Source organism: Salvia hispanica, chromosome 1 (genome assembly GCF_029641045.1).
Source record: "Salvia hispanica isolate PSC_SH4W2 chromosome 1, Shi_PSC_v1, whole genome shotgun sequence".
NCBI classification, from domain to species: domain Eukaryota; kingdom Viridiplantae; phylum Streptophyta; class Magnoliopsida; order Lamiales; family Lamiaceae; genus Salvia; species Salvia hispanica.
The window spans coordinates 56,964,432-56,977,999 of NC_142692.1; the positions used below are offsets into that span (position 1 = coordinate 56,964,432).

At 40.2% G+C, this 13,568-nt stretch overlaps 2 protein-coding genes and 1 pseudogene across 3 annotated transcripts; 1 reads left to right on the forward strand and 2 right to left on the reverse strand.

Annotated features, from left to right (window-relative positions):
* Positions 1 to 2,524: 2,524 nt before the first annotated feature.
* On the reverse strand, positions 2,525 to 4,910 carry LOC125218623 (SKP1-like protein 1A). Its single transcript, XM_048120334.2, has 2 exons — positions 4,523 to 4,910; positions 2,525 to 2,940 (listed from the first exon to the last, which is right to left on the reverse strand). Exons 1-2 carry the CDS (start codon positions 4,841 to 4,843, stop codon positions 2,767 to 2,769), a joined length of 495 nt encoding a protein of 164 aa, XP_047976291.1. The 5' UTR covers positions 4,844 to 4,910; the 3' UTR covers positions 2,525 to 2,766.
* Positions 4,911 to 9,225: 4,315 nt separating this feature from the next.
* On the reverse strand, positions 9,226 to 10,539 carry LOC125223785 (uncharacterized protein C594.04c-like; annotated as a pseudogene). Its single transcript, XR_016130389.1, has 3 exons — positions 10,197 to 10,539; positions 9,858 to 10,121; positions 9,226 to 9,757 (listed from the first exon to the last, which is right to left on the reverse strand). The product of XR_016130389.1 is annotated as an uncharacterized protein C594.04c-like (transcript).
* Positions 10,510 to 12,135, forward strand: LOC125218251 (transcription factor bHLH47-like). Its single transcript, XM_048119889.2, has 5 exons — positions 10,510 to 10,542; positions 10,762 to 10,845; positions 10,935 to 10,992; positions 11,445 to 11,572; positions 11,773 to 12,135. Exons 1-5 carry the CDS (start codon positions 10,510 to 10,512, stop codon positions 12,133 to 12,135), a joined length of 666 nt encoding a protein of 221 aa, XP_047975846.2.
* The last annotated feature ends 1,433 nt before the right edge of the window (positions 12,136 to 13,568 follow it).

Consider the following 13,568-nt stretch of genomic DNA (forward strand, 5'->3'; position numbering starts at 1 on the left):
GTTAAGATCATTTTAGGTCATGCTTGGTTGCATGATCTAAAAGTAGACTAACTCTGACCTAAAAATGCCCTACGCATGATGTTGTTCTGTGTTTCTGTATTTAATTCTAGTTTTCATAGATCAAACTTATAAAATCTCGAGTCAGTTCAGTTCATGTTCAGTTGCGCCACAGTTTCCTCCCTTTCTTCCCCGCTTCTTTCATCCGCTAGTCGCAATCAACCGGACTTTCTATCCTTAGAAAGTGCGGTCGTCACATAAAACGATTGCACATAACACTTTGTTATTTAAATGCTTATTATTTGTTACTCTATTTTTCTTTATCTATACTATTTTTTCCTCTTTTATGAATTATTTTATTCTCTCCATTTAACTCAACAAATATCTATTCTTAAATATTGTACCTAAAACAAATTCCTCACACATATCCAGCACGAAGTATATGATTATGAACATAATTGATATTTACAAATGTCGTCAGTTGCGTATCGCGCAGTGGCTGAACTCTAATCATACTTAGAATGAATGCCCCTAATCATACTTCAAAGCTATTTATTTATCAATTTTGATTATTGAATTAAAAATTAATTAACATAATCTTTATCAAATGTATATACTCCCTCCGTCCCGGCATAAGCGAGACGTTTCTATTTTGGCACAAGAATTTAGGTAGTGGTGTTTAGTGAATTAAATTATTAATAGTAAAGTAAGTGAGAGAGTAAAGTAAGAAAGAGAAAGAAAGAAAAAAGTAAATGAGAGGATAAAGTAAGAAAGAAAAAGAAAGAATAAAGTAAGAAAGAGGAAAAAGTAAGAAATATAAAGAGTGAATAAAGTAAGAGATAGAAAAAGTAGGAGAGATAAGAGGAAAAAGTAGGAGAGATGAGTAAGTTGATTGTTGCCAAAAAGGAAAACGTTTCACTTAGATTGGGACGTACCAAAAAGGGAAACATCTCACTTAGGCTGGGACAGTGGGAGTATAAAGTTATAATATAAATTCTTACAAATCTTCTTGGGTTTAACTTTGTCATTGTTGATTTGAAAGATGTTGAAACAATTATCTTGAAGAAGATGTGTTGTCGGTCCCTTCTCTTACTGCAACAATTCTCTAATTAGAACATGGAGTATTAAAAAATTGATTAGGAAAGTTGAATTTATTATAATTACTTACTTGGTTGTTTTTGGAATACTTATAGCACATCAAGTATCATCAAACATTTTCACGAAATAATGACTTTGTCTAACCAAGTAGAAAGTCATAAAATATGCAAAGTTCAAGTTGTGATCTTTGTGAAATTTTTCGCCCATCCATCATCCAATCACAATCTTCCAGTTGTCACTTTTGTTTCCCTAAGAGTGTCTCCGGTGGCGCCCCTCCCACTAGGACTTCCCACAAAAACTGTCTGCCACGTCATCACTAGCCCTTCCCATTTTACTGCCACATCACTAGGACTTCCCCCTGCACTAGGACTTCCCACTAGGATTTCCCACAATTATTCAATTACGGACTTAAAATTTACGGAATTAAAATATCGACACGGAATACGGGAAAATTCGAATACTTCATTAAAAAAATTACATAATACTTAAAAAAAAAATTACATAATACCTAAAAATTACATAATCATAAAAAGTCGAGAAATACAACCCTCAGCTCTCACTCCTCCTCGTCCTCGTCCCCGTCGCCTGTGCCGCTGCCTTTTGTACACAGGATCGTGCGTGCTAAACCACTTACTCGTGCTCTGCATCAGGGTCATCGTTAGCTGCGCGCAGGCGAAACGGTCGTTACCTGGGCCTTCTGGGGCCTCCGATTCAATCTCGTAGGACCCCGCTGCCGCTGCCGCTTCCCCTCGCCATCCGCTGCGCAGCCTTTTGCCCCATCGGGCAACGGCGACGGCGAGAGTCTGATCGTGGTAGCGGGGCCACTTTCCTCAGCTTCGGGGAGCTCGTGCGAACCAGCACTGCTGCTGTACTCACCGGAAGAGTTGATCTTCGTCCGCTTCCAGCCCGAGTCAACACCCGCACAAAACCTTTGCGATTCCCTGACCACGAGAAAGGCCTCCCATTGGTCAAACTCTTTGAACTTCAATTCTTTGTCGGGATACTGGGCCATGGCTCGTTTCTTCACATCATCCTCAGACATGCCGCTGGTTGCCATGCGCATGTTGTTTTGGTAGAGGGCGGCAAAACGACTGAGCTTAGGCCTCAACCGAAGCCACTGTTTCCGGCATTGCTCGGAAGTGCGAGGCTTCGCCCCAGACGGTTTGCATATGAGGTAGTAGGCCTCAACCGAAGCCACTGTTTCCGACATTGCTCGGACAGGAGTATCATAAAAGTAGATCACCAGCTAGAGGCGAGGGGTCAGTTTGCGGTAGCTTTATTAAAATCGTGTTTTCACGAGTCTTGGATTTCATAAATTATGAGGATTAAATTATTAAAAAATGCCAAGCATTTATAACAAAAGCATATTGAAAAATTATATATTTTCCATATTGTCGGGAGAGATTATGAAAATGTTGCAAAATCCAACTAAAGAAGAAGACTACTATACATCAATTCTCGGATCGGAACCTTGTAAACTGACATTTCGTAGCTAAGTCTCGATTGAATGAGAACCCTAATCACAAAGCAATTACAAATAGATATACCCAGTCAAAAAGTTGGAGTCATTCGTATGAAACCAAACCTAATATCATATTCGGTTCAAATATTAACAAAATAAGCCATATGCAGCAAATGGCATTTAAATTGCAATCCAAAATAGTTTTACTTCTACTCGAAAGCCCATTGGTTCTCTCTCCGGACTTCTTCTTCTTCTTCAGGAGTAAAATCATTCTTGATGTTGAATGTTTTCCTGATCTCCTCTGGAGTTTTTCCCTTGATCATGTCAGCAACTGTTTGGCAAGTCAAATCCAAAAGGCTCTTGATATTCAGATAGTTCGCAGCCTGCAAATGTTTAAAATAGTTAAAACCCATCATCATCTTTATCTTTAGGGAAGGTGCAACGATTCACTGAGGGCATATATATCCCCGCAGTTAATCACCAAACAAGTACTAACTACTATACAAGCTATATTCTTCTTCATTTCAAAAGTGAAACCATCAACATTCAAAATGTACAAGCTTTATATACCCACAAGCACCAACGTACTAAGAGTGTAGCAAATCTCAAGGTAGAAGAAAAGTTATTCAGGTTCAACGATTATCAAACTGCTGTTTTTCAGTAGATTGCTGAACAAACAATGATTAGAAGAATTTTTTTTTAAATAAACATATGAAAAGACCAATAAACGAGAAGAAAAACTATACATACTCAATAAGTCTCAGTCATGACCCATCTGGAGACATGTGTGCAGCAGTGGGAGTGTCATCAAGTACTCTAAACGTTAACCAGTGATACATGTATGGTGATCCTTGTTAAGCTTCGGTGAATTACAAGATTCATGGCATATAAAGGTTCAATAAGATCTCTCTAATCTATAACCAAAATTAGTCTCTATCTACTTATAGCAATTTTTTCTCTCTAATGAATTAGGTCCCCATTTTCCACCACCAACACCACTTTTTCTCTCTATTAACCAATTTTGCACTAAAGCCCGTGTGTCTTCCACAGCCAAGACTATATTTTGCATTAACACCAGTGTCTTCCACAAAATAAGACTATTTTCTTGTGGATAGAGGTAGTACTACAAAATAAGAAAAAAATAAAATAAACAATGCACAAGAGAAAAACTAAAAAAGGATGTAATAAAGTAATGTGCTGACTATTGCTGTAAATGGGCAAAAGGAAAACAACATAGTAATAGAATATAAAGACGGCATAAGATTTCACAGAGAAACTTCACATATTCATTGGCAAACTTAGGGAAGAACTTTTATTCAAGTTCAGCATATCACAAACGAAAGGAAAAAGCATATAGTATAGATAATCGAAGCTGCGCTTCAGGTAAACTTCAAATTCCATAAAACCACTAAAAAATCCTAGCCATATTAATCTAATGACAGTAAACAAATACTCCCTCCGTCCCGCTTTAGGAGTCCCGGTTGATCAATTTTGGGCGTCCCGCTTTAGGTGTCCCGGTTGAGATACATTAATAAAAAATACCTAAAAAGTGTTAAAAGTGGGTCCCAACATCCACTACAACTAATAAAAAAGTGTTAAAAGTGAGTCCCAACATCCACTATAACATTTATTTATTGGACACTCAATTAAAAGTGGGTCCCAACATCCACTACAATATTTATTTATTACACACTCAAACACCTTTTTCTTAAAACATGTGCCCGACTCAATCGGGACTCCTAAAACGGGACGGAGGGAGTAACATAAACATTAAACAGTACACAAGTTAAAACCAACTACTTAAAAAGTTATAAAGCAGACATTATGAATTTGAAAATACAAAGGCGAAAGAGTGATAAACTAATTATGACACTAATTGGAAACAAAACGCAAATATAAAATACATACAAGTAGCAATAAATAAAGCCCTATTCTGGTAAAGAAAACAGCAAAAAGAGATTATACCAAAATAAGGTCGAACAGCGTGGCCTGATCGACTTTGACGAAGTCGGCGTCGAAAATCTTGAGTTCGTCGTCAGAGGAGACCTTGTCCTCGGACTTGGTTGAAGCAGAGGCATCGACGTGCTTTTTACAGTACTCCATGACTTTGGAGAGAATTTTTCCGGTGACGTTGGGGATCGGAATGATGTTGTCGACGCAGTCATCCTCGATCATGTGCTTGATCGTCTGAGACTCCACGGCTACCGCCTCGTCCACCTCAAACACCTCGCCATCGGAGCTTCGGAGTGTGATCTTCTTGCCGGTGTTCTCCGATGCGGATGCCATTCGTGAGAGAGATTGTTTAAATTAGGGCGAAAAATTTGGGAATCGCGGATTTCGAGACTATCTTGGATTTTTGCTACAGCCTTATATAAATAGGGGAACTTTCCCAGCCCATACTAGACCTGTTTAAGAGCATCCGCAATGGTTAATAGGCCAGCCATAGGTCAGCCATTCTCTCCTCTGCCACGTCAGCAACACTAAAAAAACCACCTGCCACGTCAGATTTAGGCCAGTCATAGGCCAGCCATAGGCCAGCCGCAATAAAAACAATTCAAAATATACTACATTTACGGAATTAAAATTGCGATATACGGAATTAAATTTACGACACATATACGGGAAAAATAATCCATTCCATTAAAAAAAAAGTACAAAGATTTTAAAAAAAAATTACATGATTTTTTTTTAAAAAAAAAGGGCTTCAACACCCGAGCCCCGCCACTCTCTACTCCTCATCGCCGTCGCCGTCGCCCTCCTCGTGGCCGTCGCCGCCGCCGTTGCCGCCACCCGTGGTATCTGAGCCCACGTCGGAACCCCCCAGCCTCCTCGTCGCGATCTCTAAATCAGCACGCATGCTCTCGAGCATCTCGAAAAGAATCCTCTTCTCCGTGGGGTCAGTGGCGTTCTTCCACTCTCGAAAGACCTGTAACATCTGAGCCCGCGTTTGGTTACGCGAATGGAGAGTGTACGCGAGTGGGGCGGCTGGGAGGGCGGAGGACTGGACCTCGCGGGGCGATAGGGGGGATCCGCCCCTCGCAGCCCGCTGCGCCCGCTTCTGTCCAACCGGGCGGAGGCGACCAGTAAATGAAGGAGGGGATGGAAACTCCTCAGCATCCGGGGGGAGGTCGTGGGATCCGCCGCTGCTGCCGCTGTAGTCGCCGCTATAGTTAAGTCGCTGCTTCTTCGGCCACCCAGCGTCGCACCCCGCCCGGAACTTCTCCGAGTCCTTCAGCAACAAGAAGCACTCCCAGAAGGTGAACTCCTTATACTTCCCCTCTAAGGGGAACTGACTCGCGGCTATCCTCCGGGCGTCGTCCTCAGTCTGCCCACTTTTGAGCTGACGGAGGGCGTTGGCGTACAAATTCGCAAAACGGCCCACTGCGGCCCTGGTGCGTTCCCACCCCTTCCGGACCTCCTCGTTGCTGAAGTCCTTCCCGTGCGGGCAGTGCCTCTTATAGGCAGCACTGATCTTCGCCCACATGTTGACGACCCGCTGGTTGTTCGCAACCAGTGGATCGTCGCACACCTCCAACCACCCCTTGGCCACCCCGGCGTACTCATCCTCCGTCCACTTCCTCCGGCCAGGGGCAGCGGGCTGCGATGACTCGCCGACCGCCTTGCCCTTCCCCTTCCCCCTCGTCTTCTTCTTCGGCGCGGCCCGCGTCGCTGGAACGGGAGTTTCATCTTCCCCGAGATCGATCCCCATATCGTGCAATGACAGAAGGTCATCGCCAGAGAACTGCGTCTCCACTGGGGTCGACGTGTGAGACGAAGCCGTCAAAAAATCAAGCGAGGGCCGATATACCGCGTCCCCTCCCGGTGACCCCTGCACCCCCCCCGGCATCCCGGGATACATGCCGTGCAGCATCCCCCCCCGGCATCCCCCCCTGCCACATCATCCCCATCATCTGCTGCAACATCATCTGCTGCTGCATCTGGGGCATACCCCCCCACTCGGGCGCTGACTGCCCGCCGCCCGGCATCCCCCACGGCATACCCCCCGGCATACCCCCCTGGTTCCCCCCCATCGCTCCCCCCGGCGCACCAGCCATCATCCCCATCATCTGATTCCAAGGGATGTTAAATCCCGGGCCCATCTGCCCCCCATCCAGATCCCACGGGTACTGTGGGAGTCTGAGAGCCGCTCGTCGCCGGACTGGACTCGTTGTTGTGATCCATCACTCGATGATGCTCTTGAACAGAAAGTTAGAGAGAGAGAAAACTCGTTAAAACAAGTGGTGCAAATGAAAATGAAACGAAAATCGCGTTTATATATGATTTTAAAAAAAAAAAAAAAAAAAAAAACGAAAATCGGCGCTGGCCGATCGGGCCTCTGCAATGGCGGCTAGCGGATCGGCTAGCGACGAGCGATCGGCCAGCCCACGCCGATGCGCTCGCCGATTTCGCGCTGGTCGATTGCAATGGTTCGGCTAGCCGATCGGCTAACGCGACAAATCGGCTAGCCGGTCGCTAACCGACCATTGCGGATGCTCTAAATTAGGCAAATTCTACGCGATTTAATAATAACACAATAATTATCAGCACAAAAATTAACAACAGAATAAATTCATTAAGGAAATATACCAACTAGGATAAAAGTCTACAAATAGTATATCATAAATTATATGGAAATATACCAACTAGGAGTATAATCATACATTAGAAATTAATTATATGGAAAATTTTTACACCTTCCAATTATAATAGATGCACTATACATGCGCACATAGTTAATTAATATAGAGAGTGTTATATTGCTAACTCAATGCTTAATTATTAATTACAACTCAATAATAACCATTAGATATTTAAATTAAAGGGCCTAGATCATCAACAACGAAATGTCAATACGATCAACAAAAAACGTCAATAAAGCCATAGAATTAATTCCAAAAAATATCAATAGGGCTATTAATGTCAAGTTAGTTATAACTAACTTTTAAAAGAAATCCCAAAACTTGAAATTCATATAACATATATCAAATTACAGATAATTTTATAAGGATTCCAACGATATACTACATACATATGTTCCGACGTCAAAATTTGACAAAAAAAATCTAGAATTTTCGTATTTTTCGTACACATGTTAATGTCAATGCAGCTAAGATAATATGTCAATATAAAGCATATACAATATCAATCCTAAATTGTGCATTGTGTTGATATTTTCGAAACACTATATTGACATTTTCATCCAAAACCCTAATTTGGAGTTTTTTTTATCTTTTTCGATTTAATTAATAAAAACGAAAGTACACGTGGCAAATTGTAGACCACATGTTTTCTAAAATCATATGCCCTTAAATTAGTTGTAGTTAGCAATTAAATAATGAGTTAGCAATTGATCACTCCCCTGCGCCAGAACTCCATCTTTTTTACTTAAATATTTAATTAAATTTTCTTCAAATTATGAAATATTTATTTAAAATAAGAAACAATATCATTATATAATGGATCTGAAATTATAAATATATTAAAAGTATATAATAATACATTTAATAAAAGTAGTAAATTTATTAGTGTATAAAAACTTTTAAGAAATCTCTTTTACAAAAATTTGGTTTGGGTTGTATGTTTGTACCTCCGTCCCACAATAGGAGTACACATTTAACTCGACACGGATTTTAAGAAATGTAAACTGAAGTGAGTTGAAAAAATTAGTAGAGTAAAAGTCTCACTTGTACTCCATTCGTCCACAAAAAATAGAGCAATTTGTGTGTAACACGGGTTTTAATGTAAAATTGGTAAAGTAAGAGAGAAAGGAAAAAAGTAAGAGAGAAGGAGCAAAAGTAAAGGAGAAGTAGTGTTATGATGTGTATGGTTATTATTTGTTGAAAACTTTCCATAAATGAATGTGCTCTATTTTTTGTGGACGGCAAAAAATGGTAATTGTGCTCTATTTTATGTGGACGGAGGGAGTATTTATTAGTTTCATAATGAATGTGGGTGGAATGATTTAATAAAAATGTGGAGCCTACTTACCATTTATAATAAAAGTTAAAGTGGACTCTTATTATTGGACGGACTAAAATAGTACTCCCTTCATACATGAAAAATAGGACACATTGTGAATGGCACGGGTTTTAATGTGAAATTGGTAAAGTAAGAGGTCCAGAGCCTTTGTCCTAGCGGCAAGGAGCTTAGACATCAATGTATGAGGTGCCGAGTTCGAGCCCTCTTAATCTCAGTTGTAATTTCCTCCTTTCTTAGGAGTTTATATATAATATCCTCCTTCATATAGGAGTTATTTTTAAAAATAAAAATAAAAAATAGAAAAATTAGTAAAGTAAGAAAGGAGAGAAAAAAGTATAGTGTTAATGGAATGTGGGGTCCATATTATTAGTAAGAAATAATGGAAAAAGTAAGAGAAAAGTTGTTGAAACTTTCCTTTTTTGAATGTGATCTATTTTTCATGGACAATCAAAAATGACAAATATGCTCTATTTTTTGTGGACGTCACTCACCCTGACTCAAATAGGAGTTGATTTGCCTCTTTCATATAGGAGTTTATTTGTATAGGAGTTAATTTTTAAAAAAAAAAAAAAAAAAACCATCCCCTTTTAAGGGGTGAGTGACTCATTTCTAATACTCTCTATTTATTTGAGTGTATTTGTATAGTTGAAATAAACTCACATGAGAGATTGACAGAAATGAGTCACAAATAAACTCAAATAAACATGAGAGATTGACAGAAAATCAACTTTATTTCAAATACAAAGCAACATGACAAATGAAAAGCTACAAATAGACGTCTTGAACCAAGGTATCCAAACAGACGTAGTTTCTTGATACTTCTTGTATGCCTGAGCCCGGTAGTCCTGTTTCAACATTCGCTCATCGACAAGAATTGTAACGTAGGCCAAGCACAAGCTATTAATGAATGCACCATAAAAACTCCACCCTGAATCCAAGTTCCAAGCAAAGACCGCCAATCCCCACCACCACAGCTGCTCGCCAAATTAGTTTGGATGCCGTGAGTAGTACCACATACCCTCATCAAGATTTGGCACTAAGGACTGTCCGAGCTGTTTCCGCCTCTCGTTTCTGCTAACAAAATTGTGAACCTGCGTATCTGCGAAATATGCAACCGTGACACCAGTTAAGCAAACTAGGGCAGCAGCTACATCCCAGGCATTAATCTGCATGTCCTTTGTGGACAACATAGAGAGGCAAGCATATTCCAATCAAGAAAACCTGCCATTCCATCAAAATCATAAAAGAAAAACATTTATTAGCATAACATTTTTTAGCATTATGTTTGTTGAGGACATTCATCAAACAGTTCAACTACAACCTGCTGCGAAAGATAGACAGCAAAGAATGAGATCCACCACCAGTTTGTGCCGTATTGACGCCGCAAATCGTTAAATCTCCAGTCTTCTCGTGCACCCCACTGCCACCTTTCGCGGCGGAAGTAGCTGTGAGTGAGTCGCAACGACCAAATCCAGGTCAAAAGAATCACGAGCCTCGATCTCAAAGCATTGGATTCTGCAATTGGGTGAGTTGCGAAGTAGTGTACCAACATTACAGGTATGACCGTCCAATACAAATCTATCATCTGCAATAACCGACGGTGAAAAATGAAAATTGGAAAATTGAATAACGAGGTACAATACAGTTTTACGGAACAGACCCAGTGGGTGGATTGGAGGAGACCCACAAGCCAAAAGAGTAGATTGACATTGAGAAAAAAGAGAGCGTTGGCTAAGATAAGAGGGTGGTGGTAGCACCACGCCCAGAGTGGAGAGAGCGAATCGGGTGATTCTGTGGCGGAGCAGCGGCGGAGGGAGGAGAGATAGAAGAAAAGTGAAGGGAGAGGAACAAGAAGCGCAACCGCGGCGTTGCGGAGATTGTTGGGGCGGTGAGGTTTGCAACTCGATTGTGCCATCCCAGCAAACTCTGCTCTTTCGGATCTTGCAAAACTGTCTTAAATTTGAGAAAATCAGATGCGTGGGGGCTCATATTGCAATCCGAAAAATGTAATGACTTTGTTATTTGTTCTATTTATGGGAAAACAGACATCCGTGTCGACGTGTTTTTAAGTAAAAACGCCAACCAGGATGGCATTTTACAAGATTTTTTAAACTCTTAGGGTATGATTGGTAGGCATTACAAACTCATGATAGCTCATAAAAACCCACATACTTGGTCAACAACTCACCTTCTACTCTGTTTGGTAGCAGACGCTGTAATCTCAGAACCCGGTAGTAATTTCTCGGATCTCACCAATTTTGGCAAAATTATCAGCGGCTCCAGCAAATCCTTATACCAGAAATTTTGAGGTATTACGTTTTCTCAGATTGACCGATTCGATGTTGTTGTTTTTTATCCCCAATTTACCCCTTCTGATTTCCGATTTCAACAAACACAGATTTTGCAGCACGAGCTCCTCCTTCGCGGCTGTAATTTGAGCGATCCGACCACCGAAGGTAAGCCTTAACCGGAATCGCTTATTTGTCCCCAGTTTTAATTTCAAATTTTTGGGAGTAATACATTATTCAGATCTGAGTAGAAATTGATTTACTTGCTGTCTAAAAATCTGTGGTGCTTGAAAATGAGTTTGATATCTGGCCTTGTAGTTATTGATTTGTACTTAATTTGGACGTGATATTGTACTCGCCGTTATTTCGCTGAAGTTGGATGTAGGGGTGTCCGATGTTTTATTTGGAAAGGGTAATTCATTGGTTGTGTTGCGTATGAAACTCTGTGTTGATATGTTGGTTCTCACGATCTGCAAGTGGCTGTGTTGTTTATGTACTCACTTTCTTACTGGTGCTTCTCCATCTGCGGATTCAGAGTTTGTATGAACCTCAATTTCAGTTTGAATCACAGTTTGTGTGATGTTAGTTTGAGGATTGTTATTGTTATGAATGCAATTTAGATGTGGATCATCAGAACAACGGCAAGGCATCTATGCTGAGAGAGATGATCCGTCTCCTCGGCGAATTGGTTACTCAGATGGACAGCCTGAAAAAGGAGAATGCAACTCTCTTATCGGAATATAATTATGTAAGATCTTGACTGATGCATTTTTGAGATGAATCCTTATTTGTTTGTGTTCCCTCTTTGTTACTTAAATAAACATGATTGATTCACATTCTTAGAATTGCGTTTCCTACTTTGTTAATCAAACTGATTCACAAAGTTTGGTGTCTTTCAGTTCTTGGAATACTGCCTGAGCAATCTTGGTGTGTGAACTGTGGTGTCAGATCACAACTGAGAAGAATGACCCCGTCGAGGAAGCTTCTGGTTTAGATGCTCAAGTGAAGGGGCTGAAGAGAGAAATAGACGAGAGGGCTATCTGTTCAAACGCACATGTTTCTCAACCATCGACAGCACAGTTACCCGAAGGCCATGTTGCAATGCCACTCATCTGGCATGCCTCAGAGGCGGCAGCCCCTGTCGTTGGTCCTGTGCTGGTCGTGCCATTGCATCACAAGCCACAACTCCAAGGCTTCGGTAACTCCTTCCCAGGTATGGATGGGCCTAAGGTTCCCTCTGGTGTGAGCAAACCGCGAGCACGTTACCCTTTGTCGTCTGATTCTTGGCCTTCTCATATTCTCACCAAGTAGTGTAGAATGGAATGGTTAAATACGTAGAGAGTTAGTCAAGCAGCTTTAGTGCTGAAATGAGGATCAAATGGAGCATTTTGATGTTTGAGTTAGAATTCGATTTTCTTTATATATTGGTTAGCATTTGTTTATATGCTGAAATTGGGAAGGAGATGGCGCCAAACCAGAAAGATCTCCGCGCCATGTTGAAGATATGCAAGGACGACAGAGGGCTATGGAGTCATTTCGGGTGAAAAACCAAGGGTATAATTGGCAACACTGTGTATAATATCATGTTTGCAAGTTGCAGCCAAATTTCTACCAAACAATGTATTAACTAACATAATATTTCTACCAAACAGCAATCAAGCTGAGCTAATCTAGTTTACTAATAAAAAAAGTCAAATTTGCGGAAACTTAATAAAAGCCTACAAAACCTACCAATCGCACCCTTATTGTAAAACGCCAGTAAAGTTGGCGTGTTTAATTTAAAAACGTCAATTCCGCCGGCGTGTTTAACCAATTATTGAAAAAAAAAATTCAAATTCATAATTTATACATATTGATTCGGTTGGTGTGTTTAAAAGATTTTCCGAAAAAAAAAATAAAAGTTAATTCAAAAATGCCAACATCGATGGCGTATCTTATCAGAATGGATTATATATCGGATTCTCCTCCCCAAATCGCCATAACTTATCTTCAACACACACAGCGGCTTCGGTGCCATTCTTCTCCCTCCCTCTAGCAATTGCATCAACAAGGAGTGAATCGGTGTCATTCTTCCGCATATTTGATATATTCTTCGGTTAGTATGCTTATTTTTCACAATATTGGAGTAATTGTTTGGTAGCTATCTAGGCTTTGTATGAGTTGTAAATTGAGTTGAAATTTTGTGTTGCATTATTATTTTGCGTAGTGGCTTGTTTGAATGAATTATTGGTGATTAATAGTTGAGATATTGGTGTATAGTTATGTGGTGTTCAGTTTCTAAGATAAAATAGTACCAAGATACAATCTAGAATTGAGTTGTGAGATTATTTTAGTCATAGGGGGTTAGTTGATTAGTTATCCCACGATTATCCATCTAGAATTGAGTTGTTGGGTTGAATCTCATGAACCAAACACACTATAAATTTGATTTCGGATATAATCTTGCAAACCGAACACCCTCTTAGGATATAAATTTGATTAAAATTGGGTTTAAACTAAGTAGTGTTGTTCTAGCTTAAAATTGGGCAACTTGATTGGGTTTAAGTGGCTTATAAATTGGCGTTGCTTTATTTGGGTTTAGGTGTTACATTATTTGATATTGGGTTTAAATTAATAGTCACGAATTATTTAAATTGTTTAGGTTTATGTATATTGTTTATTTTAAATTGTGAATGTTGTGTAGGTGAATTGGGTTCAAATTTTGTGCAAGTAGCTTATAAATTGGTTGTGCATTATTTGGTTCC